The sequence below is a fragment of the Myotis brandtii genome, unplaced genomic scaffold (assembly GCF_000412655.1).
Source record: "Myotis brandtii unplaced genomic scaffold, ASM41265v1 scaffold431, whole genome shotgun sequence".
NCBI lineage: Eukaryota > Metazoa > Chordata > Mammalia > Chiroptera > Vespertilionidae > Myotis > Myotis brandtii.
Window position 1 is genome coordinate 291960 of NW_005366486.1, and position 19565 is coordinate 311524.

General features: G+C 44.7%; 1 protein-coding gene and 1 long non-coding RNA gene across 2 annotated transcripts in view; one reads left to right on the forward strand and one right to left on the reverse strand.

The window, feature by feature from the left end:
- NCKAP5 (NCK-associated protein 5) overlaps positions 1 to 19565 on the forward strand; it is an 890249-nt gene that overhangs the window by 41148 nt on the left and 829536 nt on the right. Inside the window, exon 2 of the mRNA XM_014546136.1 lies at positions 8160 to 8289. Coding sequence (XP_014401622.1) covers positions 8221 to 8289 — 69 coding nt within the window. The 5' untranslated portion in view covers positions 8160 to 8220. The remainder of the gene's footprint in view (positions 1 to 8159; positions 8290 to 19565) is intronic.
- LOC106727479 lies at positions 4257 to 15994 on the reverse strand. The gene is made up of 3 exons (XR_001363690.1): positions 15984 to 15994; positions 15551 to 15553; positions 4257 to 4297 (listed from the first exon to the last, which is right to left on the reverse strand). It is a non-coding gene; the product is annotated as an uncharacterized LOC106727479 (long non-coding RNA).

The following is a 19565-nucleotide window of genomic DNA, read 5'->3' on the forward strand; positions in this document are numbered from 1 at the left end:
AATTTCATTAAGGTGATTGCTGTTATTATTACCTTAATTGTATCCATGAAGAGACTTAGGACAAGATATTACATTGCTCAAGGTCACTAACATTGCTCAAGGTCACAGGACTTTTCAGTTGAAGAATTTAACTTAGGATGTCTGGGATGCTGCTAGCCAATGATGGTGGTGTGGGATAGTCAGGCTTGATGGGGCTCAAACAGAGAAGGGGGGACACCTTTGCGTCCATGCTAAGAGAGAAACACAGCCCCTAGTTTCTGTAGCAAATAAATATTAGGTAAAAGAAAGTGTTGACACTGATTTGTGCACGTTAAACAGGTGAATTTTATGGTATGTGAAATATATCTCAATTTTAAAAAGATTGAAGGGATAAGGGTTAGAAATTACTGAGTTTGGGACATATTAAAGGTTTCAAGAGTTTTCCCTGTCCTCCATTCCAAAGGAACTTAGTTGGAAGTAATATGGATATTTTAACTGTCTCAGCTTACAAAGCCATGTGTTGAATGATGCCGGGCTGCCCACACCCAGACTCTGCTGTGCTCTCTCGCTCTCCATGTTGGAGGTTCTGTTTACCTGGGAGGGGCCGTGGGCCGTGATTCTAAGGGGTTCTTCTGGCTTTTAAGTCATCAGCTCTAAGCTACTGCACAGCATGTAGGGTGAGAGGTTTAATAAACATGAGCTCATGAAACCCTTTTTTTAAAGCAGTTTTCATCGTCATGCAAACATTTCTCGACTTCAAAGGAGAAAGCTGTTGTCACATCCGTGAGAGAGTGTTTCCAGCCATGCATTTTTCTGGCAAGGGCGGACACCGCGTTCGGGGAGTATGTTAGCATCAGTCTTCCCAATCAGTGTCAGGGTGCTGCTAGGATGAAATAGACACCTTGTGGTTGAAAATCAGATGATTTGGTGTGTTTTATATACTCATGTCCAGCATGGAGACAGCAGTTTTCTGTTTACTCAGAGTGCATGTGCACACTCACACACATGTGCAACACATGCATACTCATGCACATATACACATACACATACACATACATGTACACATATATGCATACACGTGCACATGTCCACACACCTTTACCTATACACCTCATGAATGGATGTATCAATTGCAGGTTACTGAGCCAGTGTATCTTCCAAAAGGAAGCGGGTGTGTGTGTGTGTGTGTGATGCGTAAGGCCAGCCCTCTGCTGTTCTTTACAGAGGCTTAATGGATGGGTATGAAATGATTTTAATGTAAGGCTGACAGGAGTTTCAAATATTCTGTTTGGTAGCGCTAAGCAAATCTCACACATTCATAATTTCTGCTGTTGGCACTGTGAAATGAGAGCAAGGTGCTCACGGTGGAGAACAGTGGACAGGAATGAGGGAGTGGGATTTGGGAGCATTTGAGTCAGGACTTTCTGACCCTCTTGTTCTTGGAGTTGGACATTGCTTCTTTCATTCCCTAAGTTGTGGCCTCACTCTGCGTTTCTATAGTATCTGCATGTGAATTTGGAATCTAGATTTGATAGTTCTGTCTTAATTCAAATCTAGTTCCTGCACAAAGCAAGACCAGTAGGACTGTGAGCAAGCCTGAGAGGGAGGGTGAGGAGAAGGAAGGTGCTGGTCCAAACAGTTTGTATCTAACATTTATCTTATTTGGCCTCAGAGTGTGCAGATTAAGAATTGCCGTTAACAAGAAGGCAGATGTTGCTGCCAACATGGTAGAGCCATAAGACACTGGAAGAAAGGGAAGCAGATAAAGAATGCGGGTACTTTTCCTTCAAACTGGTGCTCCCTTGGTTGGGTTTTGGAGTCATTCTGGGATCTTAAAACAATAATGACTGGGTCACACTCCTAGTGATCCTGGTTATTTGGCCTGGGATGGGCTTCAAGGACTCACCAGGTGACTGGGATTTGCAGCAGAGTTTGAGAACCACTGTTCTGACCAGCCCTCTCTGCTGTTGCCATCCTCTGGTGCCTGGGACCTCTGTCCCTGGAGATTCCACTGGTCTGCAACGGGGCCTGCTCCTGGCTGTTACACAGGCTTCCAGGAGATTCTGAGGAGCTCCAAGTGGGCAGAGCTGCCCAGCTGTCTTCTCAGGGACAGGAAACGCACTGCCCTTTGGTTGTCTTTGGCACGTTCAGTTCTGAAATTATTCTTTTTAGGATTTCCAGGAGCCAGTGTGGTGGGTGCTGCGGGGGCTGTGCCAATGAGATTGACAGTCAGTTCTCAGGATGTTAACTGCTGCAAACAATCGTTTTTCACCTGTTTGTGGCTTAATGAAGCCGACTGAAAAGTATTGTGAATAGATGTGGAAGGGCTTTTTCTCATGGGATCTCATTGGAGCCACACAATAACCTGTGGAGAACAGATTAGGAAATGTTGATGCACAGAAGTTAGGAACATGCTGGAATTCACAGGGCAAAGAGGGCTGGGAGCCAAATCTTCCAGTGTCTTACGGCTCTACCATGTTTCTCCATTTCGTCTGCCACTGCTATTACAATTTCCTAGCAGGGGTGCAGTGTGGGGGGAGCAGGAAGGCAGAAATGAGATGAAGAAATGTGTGTGAGTGTGTGAGCCTGTGGGTGAGTGTACATGTGAGAGTGTGTGTCTGCATGTGTGTGATTGCATGTGTGTGACTGTGTCCATGTGAGGAAATGTGCCTTTGAGATTTTATCGGAAAATGTTATTTGGTTATTGAAAGTTATACAGTTTGTTAACAAAGTCCAGCAGAAAAAAATTACTGATATCTCTAGAAATATTAAAGGCTCTGTGTACCATTGAAAGGCCATTACTATCTGTGAAGAAAATTAAAGAGAATTTATTAAGGCCAACTCAGATTTCTACAGACGCCAATAAATAGTATTGTCATCGCCAGAGAGAAATATAAGGAGGAGAGATCAGTAACAATGACCATCATCCAAAAATAGATGCTTCATATCCTGTCTTCCTTCAGCTCTCTGGCCACCCCTCCCTCCCCCGCTCCCACAGGGAGGGCAAGGCACCCCTGTGCATCCCTCAGAGGCAGGTGTGCGTTCTTTGTAGCCAGGATTGCGAGAAGCCAGTGGAAAGACAGGAACACAATGGGCCATGGCACTTTGTAAGTGCAGGCAGGGCCTAAGCAGTCATTTTAGGTTGATAATTGTTTTTAAATCATGATAAAATCTTTTCTTTGAGGCTTAAGTATGCCTGTATATGTGGCAAAGTAAGTGCAGTGTTACACACGGGCCTAGCATCTCTTTGCTTTAGGGATGTTACATTGCTGCCTTGCTCTTTGCATGCTCACCAAGACTGTTGTAAACATCCCCTCATTTATTCATCCACACAAGCAACAAATGCTCCTTCAGTGTGTGCCGTGTGGGTATGCACAAGGCATTATACCCTCTATGGGAACACTGTCCCTGCTCTCCAGGAACTTAGTTTTGGGGGACCTTTAAGTCGGTGCTGTTACTTCAGAAGGCTCACAGGAAGGAAGCCAGGAGTTGTGCAGGGAAAGCTGCTGCCTGTCCAAAGGTATCTGTCTCTGGGGTGTGCTCAAGCCAGGGAATGAGAAACTGCTCTGGATATTTCAGGCAGAGAGGGCTTCACTGCATGAATTTATTATGAAGCTGTTGGAAGGGCGGGTGAGTGGAAGGCATGAGGTGGCGGTACTTCCCCTTCCCCGGGGAGGAACGCTGCAGCTGGCTGCCTTTTCTTATGCTGACTGGTTAGGGGCACCAGGGAAGTCACTGGAACCTCTAGTGCACTGCTGTTGAGGCTGGGCATCTGGAGCTGGAAGCAGAATGGCGTCTTCCTTCCTGTTGCCTTCTGATCTCTCACTGCCTTCTGTCGGCAGAATCCAACGTGCCCTGCTGATTAAGAAATCTCGATAATGTAGTTTGCACCTCTTGACTTGCAGTACGGAGACGAATGGATATAGCACAGCCAGGTGGGGTGTGTGGTGGTGGTGAAATCAAACAGTGAAATAGCCAGAGGAGAGGGATAGGGCCTGGGAGTAGCCAGTGACCCCAGAGTTTTCTCGAAGCAGTTTAGACTCAGAAATCTGATTATTAGTGCACTGAGATGTAACCAGGCTTTGACATCTGATCAAAACTAACTCTTATAGACTGAACTGGACCCCTAAAAATTCATATGTGGAAGCCCTAACACCCAATACAGTATATTTGGCAATAGGATAGTTTTTTTATTGATTTGAGAGAGAATCATCGATGTGAGAGAAATATTGATCAGTTGCCTCCCCAGCTGTTGATCCAATCCACAAGCTCTGGTGTACGGGATAACACTCCTACCAACTGAACCACTTGGCCAGGGCTGGTGATAGAGCCTTTCAGGAGGAAATTAAGGTTAAGTAACGTCTTAAGAGTGGGGGCCTTAGTCAATAGGACTGGTGTCCTTATAAGAAAAGGAAGATACACCAGACGCATGTGTGCAAAGGAAAAGGCCATGTGAGGACACAGAGCAGGCAAATGCAAACTAAGTAGAGAGCCTTATCAGAAACCAGCCCTGCAGGCACCTTGAACTTGAATGTCAGGCCTCCAGAACTGTGGGAAAATAAATGTAATTGTTGTTTAAACCACCTAGTCTGTGGTATTGTGTTATGGCAGTACAAGCTGATTAATATACTAAGCAAATCCCTAACTCATGAATATAGAGTCAGATGCCAAATTGCAAATTGTACTGAAAACATAACTTTACAAAAGATGGCCTATGTACATTTGCTGGTCAGCACATTCCTCTATAAGTTAATCTACATAGGAATCAAGTAAAATTAGAAGGTTGCTTGACAGTAGTCTCTGAGCAAGAGCGTTTATTGCATGATACAGATGGCCAGTGTAATACCAACATGTGGTTGGGATGTGACCTACTCATTTGCCTTCTAGACCCGTAGCTCTTGCTGGTCATATGTTAATGTGGGTACTCTTCTTCCCTGATGGTACTGCAGGTGGAGTGTGTCAGCCTTCCTGGCTTTTCCTTCTTGGATCCCTCCCCTTTTCATGTTGACATAACCTGGTTGCCACTTTTTTGGGGGTGGGGTGTTGCTTTGATCCTTTTGTATAACTTTGATAGTTTCCATGATTGTTTTATGGTTTAACACATACATTTTCAAGGTCTTGGGATGGGGGTAGGACATGCACTTAGGCTGAAGTTTGGCCAGGACACACGGCTGCAGTTATACTGCCTGTTGCCCTGGGCTGTGTCCTTCTGATTGGTCAATACCTGTGCTGTGTCAGTTGATAAATGTTTTGAATGTCAATCTCTGCTTCTGTAATTGGAAACATAAAGTATGAAAATAAATTGACCAGGCTAAGCTGTTCAATCAACCATCTACCTGGTAGACTAGGCTAATAGAGAACTGTCAAAAGGATCCCCGTTTCCCAAAATGACAGCCTCATTAGTCTATTATGGAGCATAAAATCCAGTCACCAGAGTTTCTCCTTAATGAGTTTCATCACATTTACCAGAAAAGATAACCGATGTTTAATACTTAAAGCTTACCTACTATGTGTCAGGAACTTCTCTTTAAATGGACCATCTCAATCATCATATCAACCTCACTATGAAAGTCCTACTATTGATTCCATTTTGTAGCTGAATCAACTGAAGCTTAAATAGGTTAAATAATTTGTTTAATGTTATCAGCTAGTAAAGAGTAAAGTAGAGAATCAAAACCTAAGATTGAAACATTGTGTTTAGAACAAGCAAGTTTCCTTGGCCTGCAGTTGTTGCTTACATCTCAGCACTTTGCTCACACATTATCTTCCTAGCTTGTTTTGTTCTCTATTCTGGACACACAAAATTTTCCCAGATCCTTCCCAGCAGTAAGACTGACCTCTCTCCCTGGCATGCTCTTTACACGTGCTTTTACATGGCTGGCTCCCACCTTTACCATTCTATTTAAAATGTTCTCCCCTTCCACATGCTTGAAACTGTTACACCACCTACTGGGGATTATTTCCTTCAGAGCAGGTACCTACCACCATTTGGAGTTGTTTGTTTGCTTCTTTATTTTCTCTATCCTCCTATTAGAATGTCAGGAACCTAGCCTGTCTTAGACATGGCTGTGTCATCAACATCTAAGTACTGAGTCCTCTGTGGTAGTCAAGAAATATGTGCTAAGTGTCAAAGGATTATTTATTGTGACTCATCAAACCCCATAGCTCTTTGGATTAAGACTTAGGAGGACATGCTTTGATGCAGGGGGAAGTCTCAGTGTCTGATTAGTCTCTCTAGTTGGATTCATTATTCTGAGCTACCGGTACAGCCAGTCACTGAGATGAGGAAGGGGCTGCAAAGTGGGTGGAACAGCTGAAAGTGGGAGATGTAAGTCTTCGAACAAATTTCAGATGACTAGTAGTTTTGTCTATAGTAGTAGTGTAGAGCTAACTTAGTTCTGAAAAATGCTTTGGAGAGTTTGTTTTTAACTATTAGGCTCTACTGAAAAGCAACTATTAAGAACTTACTATATTGAAAGAATTATCCTAGGTGATGATGGTGATTAATAAGGTAAGCCACCGAGGACTTGTATGAAACTTGGGAGAGAGAGAAATCATTGCCAAATGGAGTGACTAGGAAGGTATTGTGAAGGAGATGGGAGCTGAGCCAGGCATTGGAGCAAGGGGAGGAACAGACCAGATGGAAGTGAGAGGTATGATCAAAAGCATGGTCTCAGGAATATGCCTAGTGTGGTTGGGATTGCAAAGACTAGTTGGCAGGAAGTAGACCTTGAACATGATGTTGAAAAATTTGGATTTTATCCTGAATTCAGAATAAACTCCTAGGAGTTTCTGAGTGGACCAGTAATGAATTAAAATTAGTGTTTCTGAAAAATGAGAGAATGACTCAGATGGAGACGGGAGCCTATGGAAAAGGGGTCCATCAGTTTCCTGCAATTGACTATAATTTGGGCAGACTCTGTCTGGGGCACAGCTGTCTCCACTCTCTTCCTAGTGGAGGAAACCAAGAAAAGGAGGCCACATGCTGTGTGTGGTCTGTGAAGTAGAATTCCTTGCATCCTCTTCAGAGTTGGAGCAGTTGAGAGAGTTGTGAAAAATATTTATTTTCAATTTTATGAAAAGATTTTGGTATAGCATTTTATGGAGTTCAGCTCTTCAATATCAGCAGGACAATGGATTTGTGCAGATTAGGAGCATTTTTTGCGGATTAGAGCATTTCTGTATCTCAAAGTGCCTTCCGAATCATCAAAGACATTAAATTATGTCAACTAGTATTTAAGGTTAACCAGTTTTTAATGTAATCTGTGTATAATTATACCTGACATATGGGAAAGTTGTAAGTCATTGCCTTTAAACTATTTTTTACATACATCACTTGATTGCTGTTGATTGCAGTTGAGAAACATGGATTTTAGAGGCTCAATGACTTGTTTAAAGTCACTTTGCTATTGGGGAGGAAAGCTTGGGCTCAAAGCCATTTCTCTTACTTCAAGCCTTTTCCATCTTGGTGAAAACTTGGAGCTAGTGCTTAATATATATGAAACATTCTTACTAACTAGAATACTTAATGATTCCAGAACAAGCAATGTCAGTGGAGTGCGGGGATTAACTATATCTCATGTGGTAGAATGCAGTGGGTGTTCAAATAAATACTCATTGATAATAATGATGTCATCTACCATGCTTTCTGAATCAACTTGTCCCAAAGGACATGTATCTTATAATGTTCCTCAAATATGTTTAAATTAAATATTTTTAATATTGACAATAATGTTCATATGTCAGTTTTCCATCATTGGGTTTTGGGATCAATAACTCTTAGTTATGGAGCGTGGTTTTGCCAGTTTGATCTCATGGAATTTGCAGACAGCATCTACGTGCGCAGAAACAGAATGGTGCTGGCTGATAGAGAGAGGGCGGGTGTGGAGCAAGTGTGGCATGAAATGGACTGTTTGCTTTTTTCCACAGTCTGCTGATTCGACCTGCAAACCCATTCCCCAACACCATGAGCAAAACCTATAAAAACACAGGGGCCTCCATAAAGATGACTCTGACATTTGCAACCGGAGAGATCTTTGACGTTGAGAGAGCCCAGTTCTATACTTATTATTTGGGTCTGGATATTTTTGGCTCCAGTACTTGTTCCTGGTTAGAAAGTTAAAAACAAGGGTTTAAACACTGTTCACTTGGATAGTGAAAAACATGTTCACTTTTTGCAGTGACCCTGGAAACAGAGGGGGAATTCTTATAAATCACAAAGGAAAATAAATAACTTCACCCATGGAGGGAAAGAGACAGCTTGAGAAAAGGGACTTTGGAAAAAGGCTGTCTCTAGACAGCAGTCTTGTGGTAAGTACTAAATATTCATTTACCACTCTATATGTTTTGGCTGAAAATGCATTATTCTTTGACTGTTATTTCCTGAACCCTGTGCTTTTGAAACCTCTATTTCAGTTACCCCATTAGCAATATCCCCTGGGATTTTGTTTCATTTATTTTTTACAGAGTCAAAAGCCTGTAAATTATTGGAATGTTTGTATAGTGTCTTAATAGGCAAATGTCATAATCTGTCAACATTATATATAATTACATTAATTCCAGCCGAAGTAGACTTTAACCTATACAAAAACACTACTGTACAGCTGATGCCAAATGCTGAGCCTATATATAGTCGTTCCATCACCCATTTATCTTAACTTTGGGGATAAGTTGAACAAGAATTCGATAGAGCTCCAATATTGAAGAGCGAAGAAACTCTGAGAACTTCTTAGGTATGTAAATAAGTTTAATTGTCCACAAACTTTCTTCTAAATGTTTTAATGCTGATGAGCATCATTCCTAACCATATGGTTATGTTTGCTCTTGCGTATGAGAATCTGGTTAGTTCAGTGATGGCGAACCTATGACACGCGTGTCAGAGGTGACACGCGAACTCATTTTTTTGGTTGATTTTTCTTTGTTAAATGGCATTTAAATATATAAAATAAATATCAAAAATATAAGTCTTTGTTTTACTATGGTTGCAAATATCAAAAAATTTCTATATGTGACACGGCACCAGAGTTAAGTTAGGGTTTTTCAAAATGCTGACACGCCAAGCTCAAAAGGTTCGCCATCACTGGATTAGTTCAAGGAAATAGACTAAGTCCCTGATTTCTGAAGGTTGGCCACTCTTTGGTCTTTGAGCTAAAATGTGTGGGTCACCTCTTCTACTCTATAATGCATATGAACAGGGCAAGAAATCACAGCTAGCAAGTCACTCCTTCCCCTTTTGCTCATGTACTAAGATAGGAGTTAGCTTGGTTCCTTCATTTGCTTGTTGTATAGGGATGTGCTTTATTGATTGTATACTCCCAGCAGCTGGGCCGGACTTTGGATCAGAGTATGTGTCCCATAAAATACTGGTTGAATTGATTTATCAGTTGCACTTCTCCAACTCTGCTGCTGTAGATCTTACTCTGTCATTGTACAAATTAGCTGTTTACCCTGTAACTGCTGAGGTTTCATATCACAAACTGTTCACAGACATGAGTGTCTGGGGATTGAGGAACTTTTGGGTCTACTTCTTCTTTCGTTATTTGATGCAACTTCTGTATCCCTGAGGGCTGCAAACAGAGATAGCAGTAGACCTTCAGAGGCTATAAAAACTTTAATAGTATTTTAAGTTCAACTCCCAATGGTTATGTCCTCTCCTCATCTCTAATGTCTTCTGTCTCTAGGTAGAATATAGTGAAAATTGTGTGTTTGTGTGTGTGTGTATGTGTGTGTTTATATCTATTCCTTTTGCAACTTATGGGGAATTAGCATAAAAATTCATTTCTCAGCCTCTCCTTTGACAAAGAAAACGCTTCTTTCATATCAGGCTGCCATTGGGGTCTGTCTTCTGCCCAGGCAGGGACAGAGATGCTCATATAGTGTAATATGAGCAGCACAGGAAAGATTCTCTTAACACCAAACTATCATCCTTGTTGATTAGTCCCTAAAGCCCAAATTCTTCCATAGATCCCAAAGAATATGCAAGGACCCTATCAAAACAAGCATGCTAAGCTATTGTCTTTCAGTAACTCACAGTAGCACTTACTAATAAAGATCTTGGATCATTCCCAGGTGTCATCAGATGAGCAGAGTTTTATGGAGGGAATTGGTAAACAAGAGGGGACAGAATATAGAGAGCTGGAATGCAGGGCTGGGTTGGGGCAAGTAGGGAAGGGGAAGTGGATTAGCAGGAAGGATTGGGTCCCTGAACATCAGAGAAAGAGGAAATAGTCTAAATGAAATCTTTGGCCACATTTATATTTTGCTCGGTGATAGGTTGGACTATGAGCATAAATCAGAGCCTGTCACATTACCGGTGCTAGCGGGAAGCCCCAAACTAAGCTTGTGTTCCCGTTGGCATATGGCGCTACCCCAAGTCTTGTGGGGACTATGAATCTGTGCTTTGACTTACAGCATAAAAGAACACTGTGAAAATGAGAACTTGTTGCCTGGACCACCTAAGAAACTTAATCCTGTTCAATCTCCCTAAATGATGCTTGGGAGAGTTTTTACACTAGTGAAATACCTTTCTTATTTCCTAGAGGCAGATGAAGTGTTACATCTACACATGTATATGGGAAAATCCTGAAAAAGGATGTGGTCATCTGTGACTACATGGGCCAGTGTATGGGGTGCTTGCATGCTGTTCAGTGTTATACTATTAGGCTGGGAGACTGTAATTTTCCCCTCTGTTTTAGTGTTGTGTTCCTTCCTCATATAAGATATTGCTGCTGGGACAGTGACAGTAAGAATATTCTTCTTGACTTGGTTCTTTGAGCATGAGACCCACAGAAAGTCCCTTGGATGAAGTTTACTGTGACTGTCAGGAAGAGGTAGGAGGGGTTGAGATCAAAACCAACTGGTCTGTAGCCCTGACCGGTGTTGCTCACTGGTTTGAACATTGACCCACACACGGAAGGGTTAGGGTTTGATTCCCAGTCAAGGGCAAGTGCCTGGGTTATAGCTTTGGTCCCTGGTCCCTGGTCCTGGAGCATGCCGGAAGCAACGGATTGATGTATCTCTCTCACATCTATATATTTTTTCTCTCGCCCTCTCCCTCCCTTACACTCTCTCTAGAAATCAATGGGGAAAATATCCTCAGGTGAGGATTATTTTTAAAAAGCCAAATAAGACAAAACAAAACAAAAATTAACTCTCTCTAGAAATCAATGGGGAAAATATCCTCAGATGAGGATTATTTTTAAAAAAGCCAAATAAGACAAAACAAAACAAAAATTAACTGGGCTATAAAGGACTTGAATCTAAGACATGACCCTCCTTTAGGATCCATGCTGACATCATACAAATAACTAGGCAAGGAACACACAGGGATGATTCTAGGGAAGGGTGGCTGGGAAATACAAGAGAAAAAAAAGGGGGTGAAACACATCATATAATTCCCAAGGCATGTTTATTTTATGTTATTTTTATAAGATTTTTTTTATTTTTAGAGAGGGATGAAGAGACAGACAGAGAGAGAGAGAGAGAGAGAGAGAGAAAGAAACATCAACGTGAGAGAGACTAAATTGGGAATGGTTTATCTAGTCCTCTCACTTTGCAGAAGGAGTAGTTAATACCCAGCAAAGTTCAATGCTTTTCCAGAGGTCCTACAACTAGGATACAACCAGGAGTAGAACAGCTGTTTCCTGCCTGTTTCTTCAGGTCTTTATCTCTCACTATGTGTATGATACCCCAGTAAGAGGAGAGGTCCTTTTGGAAAACTGACCAGAGGAAAGAGAAACATTAAATCCTTCAGCCTTGAAACCCCGCCGCAAATCATGGTGACCTGTGTGTTTGAGAGTGAGAAGGCCCAGAGGTAATTTCCAGTTTCCACTTTTGCAGGAAAAATTCCTCATAATGGACTGCGAGAGTACGGTACTATTAACTTCATTACACTCTTTATTTTACATCTTTATTTTCAATCAAATCATGAAGTGTGGAGTAGAAATTATAGCTCCCTTGCAGCAAGGTACCATTTTTAGGCTGGCAGAACCACAGAGTGAAGAGACTCATGCTCGGATTCTGAAACAAACCTTCAGTGGGGGAAGTGAGTTTGTGGTTCTTAGTCACAATTTTGCTTTCAGAGCATGATGCAGGGGAGGGTGTGAGTGTGTGTGTGTGTGTGTGTGTGTGTGTGTGTGTGTGTGTGTATGCTGGTAATGCTGAACTATTCTTTGATGTTGATGATTTTTTACTTGATAAATCATCCCTTTTAAGAAGAAAGTGACAGGTAAGTGAAACTGAAATGAGAAATATGTTTCAATGTGGGGGGTAAAGACCCAAGAGCAAGACAAGTGACTGCAAGTGCGCCGGCCCAGTGGGAGTGTGCGAGCAGCTGCACATCCCTGCGAGTAGTCTTCTCTCTGAAAACAACAAAATCGCCCCAGAAACTGAGGCCTCTCCTTGACCCAAAGCTGTTCAGCTCACCCCAGGATGATTTTTGATCAGAAAAAGTCAGCATTTCACACTGCGCTCTTTTATTCGCAGGAATCACTCCCAGGCTTCCTATGCGGCTATTTGACACGTGTCGCTGTGATAACATAACTGCTGAGAAGGCTGGGGAGTGCGTTATCTTTTTTACCAGCTCACATTTCAGTGGCAAACATTCTCTTTTAATTTGGGGAAAAATGACTTTGCTTTTGAGCACAGATAGGAGTAGCAGTTTCTCTTATGGATGATGAATTCTTTCCTGGTGTCCCCATTCCTTTCTCCCCCACTGAAAGGAAAACATAACGTTGGCCATGCGCGATCCGATCTGCAGCTGTGACCGCAGGGCCGGTTGATGGACTTCCAGAAGCAGGAAAGGCCCCAATTAGGCCCCCAGTTCATCCTTCATCCTCTTGACAGTTTACACGCAAATCATTAGAGTAATTAGGCCTTCCACAGCCCGCATTAATTAGACCAATCAGCACGCGTCTTTGAGAGTCTGCTTTATATTGAGGTGCTTTCGTAGCTGTGGGATGTGCTGGGTAGTTGACACGCTCTCCTCCAGATGCACCCCACCCCCTGTTCCTGGCTGTGCACCCCTGGAGGAGGTAGCACAGGGATCTTGTCAAAAGGATCTCTGTGTTTGTGGCATCTGGTTGGGTTTGGCCAGTGGAAGGACCTAGCAGGATATCAGTGGTTGGGGGTGAAAGAGGTCAAGGTCACTGTTTTCCTGCTCTCTGCCTGCCTGGTCCTAGGCCACAGTGACTGGATTCCTCTGCCTGTGGTCACAGCGTTTGTTGGGCGACTCTCTGGCACAGCCCTGGCTGCAGCCATCACCAGACCCCTCTGTGTTCCGCCCCTTCTGCCTCCCCACGTGCCTCAGGCTTCTCGGCACTGATGACTCCGGGTGCTACCAGCCCGTCTCATGTTGGTTTGCTTTAGGTCTGCCCGCACTTTATTGGACAATTCCTTTACTGATTCTCCTCAATTAGATGCATTGAGTGGACATCTCATTCCTGCAGGGTTCCTCTGAGTGATAACAGGAAATACTCCCTAAGGTGTGGAAGCTGACCCAATAAGCAGGAAAAGTAGCATAATGTGGAGGAGGCAAACAGTGTGCTGACCGGGATAGGAGCCGGGATCACGGTGGGGGGCAGCAAGGAGGCTCCATGGAGGAGCTGTAGTTAGAGCTGTGCTTTGGAGCAATGGAGAGAATTTGGTAGGTGAGGTTTGGGATAGAAGAGAAGATGCAACCCAAGGATATTGTCCTATATCCCTGGTGACAACTCATTTTATTGCTGAATTATTTTTTCCCAGGGAAATGTTTTTCTTATATCAAGTTTTGATGGTTGGTATAGGTCAACATGACTGAGCCAAGAGATGCCCAGGTAGCTGTCAGAATGTTCTGTCTGGGGGTGTCTGGGAGGCGCTTCCAGAGGAGAGTAGCATAGACTGAGTAAAGGTGGCCCTCACCTATGTGGGCGGGCGCCATCTCATCTGTGAGGGCCTGCATAGAACAAACAGGCAGAGGAGGGGCAAGTTTGCTCTCTGCACAAGCTCTCACATCTCCTGCCCTCAGACATTGATTCTCCTGGTGCTTGGGCCTTTGGAGTTGGACTGGGACTTACACCTGGTTCTTAGGCCTTGGTGTTTGGACCGGAAATGTACCACCAGCTTTCCTGGGCCTGCAGCTCACAGGCAGATTAGGGGACTTCTCAGCCTTTCTAATCACTCGAGTCAGTATCAAAGCAGGAGTCAGCAAAGTCTGAAACAGGCCAGACAGTAAATGTTCTAGGCTCTGCAGGTCAAATGAGCAGACACAGCTACTCAACTCTGTTCTTGTAGAGGAGAGCAGCCACAGACAGTACATGAATAAGTGGGTGTGACTTATGTTCCAATAAAACTTTATTTACCAAGGCGGGCAGCATGCTGGATTCTATGAGATCCGCCCACAGGAGGGAAATGGGAAACTCGATGGGAAACTTTTCCTGAGTGCTGACTCTGAGTCATGGCTTGTGTCCACCCTCAGGACATGCAATCTGCCCAGGCAGGCAAAGGAACAGGTTTGGGCTGTTGCACAAAGATGTATGGACCCAAGTCGCAAGAGGTTGAGCAAAGGGAAATAGTTTAGAAAGCTCAAAACTTGCTGAAGTTTTTTCTAAACACAAAATAGGGACACGGTGAGTATTGCTTGGTGCAGCCAGTAGATTATGAAAATGAAGGGGAAAAAATCTAACTTTTGTAGTGCTTCAGGCATGCTGTAGCCTTCACTCTCTGGTGCTGCCTTTAGACCGCCCTCACCATGGGGATGCTTGATGGAGCACAGACCACAGCTTGCTAGGTAAGGTGCCTTGCTATCAAATCCCAGCTGCCCTTGACCTTTCTAGTGCTTTGCCCATTTCTCCTTTGTTAGGTTACAAGAGGTTTCTTTTATCTCAGGGGGGAATAGTATCACTATAATTAACCTGGTAATTAAATAACAGCGGAGGAACAAAGGGGGGACCAAATAGATGCATGCACAGTAAAGTCTGGGTGACGTAGGAAAGATACTTACCTGTCAGTCACACCTGGGAGCAGGTCATTGGCCAGAATAGATGTGGCCACAGCAAGAGCATGAAATCTGAGCTACATAAGCTCCTGAGCAAAGGAGTTCCCTCTCGGCCTCTTGGTTTTCTTGTTGCAGGGGGTGTGCTCTCACATGCCTGCATTTGCCCACATGGCTCACAGCCATGTCGACCCCACACACAATGGGGTGATGGGCTGTGACTAGCCTGATGCCACACAGGACTCCACCAGGGAACGGAAACTCTGGACACTGGCTTTGCTTTTAGCTCTGCTGGATCCCCAGCTGCACCTTTTCCTGGACTGGCTTAAGGGAAATTGGATTTTGCAACCCCAGGATGTAAATCCATGCAAATAAAGCTTTCTACCACATCCCATCGCCCTGTGGGGGCCTCTGAAAATTCTGTCTTTAAAATATATATTTTTGTTGATTTTTTGAGAAAGAAAGAGAGAAAGAAAAAGAGAGAGAAACATTGATCGGCTGCTTCCTACATGCACCCTGACCAGGATCAAGCCTGAAAATCAGGCTTATGCCCTGACCAGGAGTCAAACCAGCAACTCTTTGGTGCATGGGACAATGCCCAACCAACTGAGTCACACTGGCCAGGGTCCCCCGGAAATTTTTATTTCAGCAGCACCCCAAGAACCCCACTCCCACCAGCAATGGAGAAGTTCCACCTGCGCAATTCTCTGATAAGACTACCACGTAAAGTCTGGTGTACTCAGTGCCCTGGACTCTTGGACAAAGGCCAAGCTGCCCTGTGCAAAGCCTGGCCTTTGTCCTCTGGTGTCAGGTTTGAGATTTCCCAAGGAAGCATCGAGGGGAGGAGGGTCAGGAACGAGAGGGAGCTGCTTATCCCACACCGCATCACTGCCCCTAGCAGGGCTGCTCGCCCAGCCGCTCCCTGTTTACCGGAGGAACGGAGACCCCGCACTGGGGCCAGGGGCTGGGAGGTGTGGTGGTGTTTGAGGATCCAGCCAAGGCCCCTTTGAATAAAAGCAGCAAGTGCAGAGCAGACCCTGGGCTAGTGACCTTCCCAGAGTGACATGCCGAACCTTTCCTGTTCTCCCTTTAAAGTGGAAGTGGCAGAGTTAGAAAAGTGTCCGATTCCTAAGCGCATGTTTACCCAGTGAATCTGCCCACCAGCCTAGCTGAGCCCATCAATGCAGGTCAGGAAGATGCTGGAGAAATGTCCCTTCCAGCTGCCCTCCGGTGGCACAGGTTCCTGGGGACTATGGATGGCGTTGAGAGACAGGTGGGCTGACAGAAGGCAGGGGAGGCTTGGCCAGGTGGGCACAGCCCACAGTACCTGGTTGCTAAGGGTCGTAATGGGGCTCTGGACAAGCAGGGAGAGGTCAGAACCCAACGAGAACAGTGCTGGGAGATGTGAGCGGCCCTGCTACTGAGGCCAGAGACTGATGGGGGGCAGGCCAGAGGAGCAGAAGCAGAACATGTCCAAGCTGTGAGCATGCAGGAGGTCAGCAGTGGGGCTGACAGTCTAACACTGAAGCCATTTTAGCAGACAGCTCAGCATGTTTAGGCGGAGAATCCAGTATTGAGGTTCGCCAGGAAGGCTTCCTTCCCTGAGTAGTAATAGCTGACATTTATTGAGGTTTGCTCTGTGCCAGGCACTCTGCTCTGTGCTTTAGATGGAAATTGTCACTTAATACTTACGACAACCCTGTAAGGTGGAACTCTGTTCCTATTTTACAAATGAGAAATCTGAGGCTTAAGAAGTTAATTAACTTCCTCAAGGCTATAGGACTGGTGAGTGATGGAGCTGGGATTTCAAGGTGGGTCTGGCTTCATACCACCCTGCCAATGCTCAGCTAGCAGCGTGGAGGCAGAAACCTTCCCATTCCAGTACTGGGAGCTCCTTGCATGGTGCTTCCCAGGCTCGGAGAGCCCCAGTCTCAACAGGGCTGGATCAGCACAGCGGCTATTCCCTGCTTCCCGATGAGAGAGGCCAGGCCTGATTTCCCAGAATAATTTCAAAGGAGGTGGGAGAGGAAGGCTTTACAAAGAAGAATGATTAGACATGTTGGAACTTGGTCTAGACCTGATTGCTGGTCCTGTGCTTTTTCTGATTAACCAGGTCTTGAAACCAACTTCTATAGAGACTCAAGTTTATAATAGTAGCAGATACATAATGTATAATGTCTGTAATTTTATATTTTTACCCACATGAGGACTGATTGTACAAGGCGGGATTGTTGACTAGGGTGGGAGTAGAGTAGGGACGAACTGGCACAACCAGAGTATGGCTAGATGTCCCCCAGCCTGTACTTTGGCTCATCACTTGAGTGATGGTCCTACCAGATGGCCGCTCATTGTCTTGGCCGGGCCACTGGCGACGGAAGTGGGTACGGAGCCAGCATCATTTCCCAGGAGGAGATTCTCTCCAAATTGCCGTTTGCTCACCACTTGCAACTGGTGCTCCCTCCTCTGATGTCGCCCGAAGGAATGTCTGCCTGCATTTGGTGATGGCGTTCCCTGGTGACACTTCTCTCCCCTTCTTTCTTCCTTCCTCATCATTGAAAATAAGCCAGCCTGCCATCATAACCGTAGCTCCCTGAGTTCTGATTACAATGCCCTTTCCTGTTCTGGGCTTTGTCACTGCACTTCACACTGTCATACCTGTCTAGAGCGATTTCTCAATCAAGGCACTCTTGACATTCTGGACCCTATATTTCTTTCTTCCTTCTTCTTCTTCTTCTTATTTTTTTTTTGTAAGGGAACTGTCCTGTGCATTGTGGGATGTTTAGCAGCATCCGGGCCTCTACCTACTAGATGCCATTATCACCCTCCCCTAGTTGTGACAACCAAAAACCAGTCTCCAGACACTGCCAGATGTCCCTTGGGAGGCAATATCAGTCCCGACTGAACTGAACTGTATGCTCCCAGAGGACATGAGCCGTGTCAGACTCACATTTGTGTCCCTAAAGTCTGACACATAGAACACACTCAGTGAAATGAATAGATGAGGAGTGAACTTAGCAGTGAGTTCACGAGCTGAGTACATACTAGCAGGTGGCACGGGATATGGAGTGAGGGGGAACTACCTGGAGAAGGCACCAATGGCTTGTTAGGAAGGTTGGAGGGGGTAGATGACACTCTGCTCTTCGGCATCGTCCAAGGATGATTCTAGTGTGTGTGTAAAGACTTTTACATCGGAGATTATTAACATGATATCTGGATCCTCTTGAGTCCCAAGGTGTTTGATGCATCTATGGAAAGACTCCAGAGGTTTTGACTTCTCTGAAATATATTGTATTAGATTTTTTTTATGCATATGTGTATTTTTCTGGGGATCAAGTCCATAGGTAGAAGCAGATTCTCAGAGGTATCTGTGACCCACCAATGGTCAGGTAGCTTTACCTGCCATTAGTCTAGCAAGCCCGGCCCATAGCACCTGCACACAGAGGGCTTCCCTTGCCCAGGTCTCAGCAGCACCTGCTCATCTGTACTCATGTGGCTGCAGTGAGTGCTGTCGCTGGCCTCAGGTGCAGCTCTGTGTACATGTGAGGTCTCAGAAATAAAAAAATAGGAACTGGAAACATTTTGCAAGCCTTTTGCAAATGCTGTTAATTGATTGAGGATGAAATGATGCTGCTTCTATAGCTGAAGTAAGTACAAGTGAACAGAGGTATTTGCTTGGCATGTTCTGTGTTTTCTTAGGGCTCAGAGATCTGCTTGGCATTCTCCTGGTGTCTCACCACCTTTCAACAATAGGACTCATCAGAGCATCCAAGTTTCCATGGCAACTGAGTTTCTTGCATCCTCCTCTGGCACTAAGATCCTCCCGTGGCAGCCTTTCTAGTGCTTTGTCCATAACAAGAGGTAGAGCTTTCATCGATTCCTTGAAAGCTGCTCTGGAATCCAGTTGGCACCTGGGTGTTCTCACTGATGGGCGCCTGCTCTTCTTTCTGGAGTTCCTAACTGATCAGCTCAGGAACTGGGCACCTATGAGGTTCAAAGCCCCGTGAAGGGCCAGGAGTGAAGACCTAAGTGAGTGCTGAGAAATGCGAAGCATGATTTCCGCTTTCCAAAGCTTTTAAAAAATGTGGTGACATGTTCACAAATCATGGTGCTATAACACCAGCAGGTACAGTGGTGCAAACAAGAATGATGGGATTTATAAAAAGGAGGTTGCTCTCTGGCTGTATGGATCAGGGAGGGCTTCCCCAAGGAGGAGAGCTTTCAGATCCCCCCTCTAGGAAATTGGTCCAGATTTAATCTATGGTGTCCCTGAGTTTTCCCTGAAGCAGAACTTTATTAAGAAAACGACGATGTCTTAAAAGAACAGTGTATGTCTCCAAGGTGCTGGGCTTATACTTGAGGAATTGCTGAGACCCTAAGCAGGCTCCACTGTAATCCTGAATTATCATCTTAACTTTCCTCTTGTCCCCTCTAGCCACCCCTCCTCACCTTCTGTTAATGTTCTTACCATACCTCCTGGTGCATGGCAGCTTGCGTCGAGCGGCTAAATCATGTTGATTTCCTTTCTTCTCCTTCATTCATCAGTGTGTGTTAGAACAGTGGTGTATATATTAGCTGTATTTCAGCAGCCTGTCTCACACTAATTTACCAGCCGCTACTG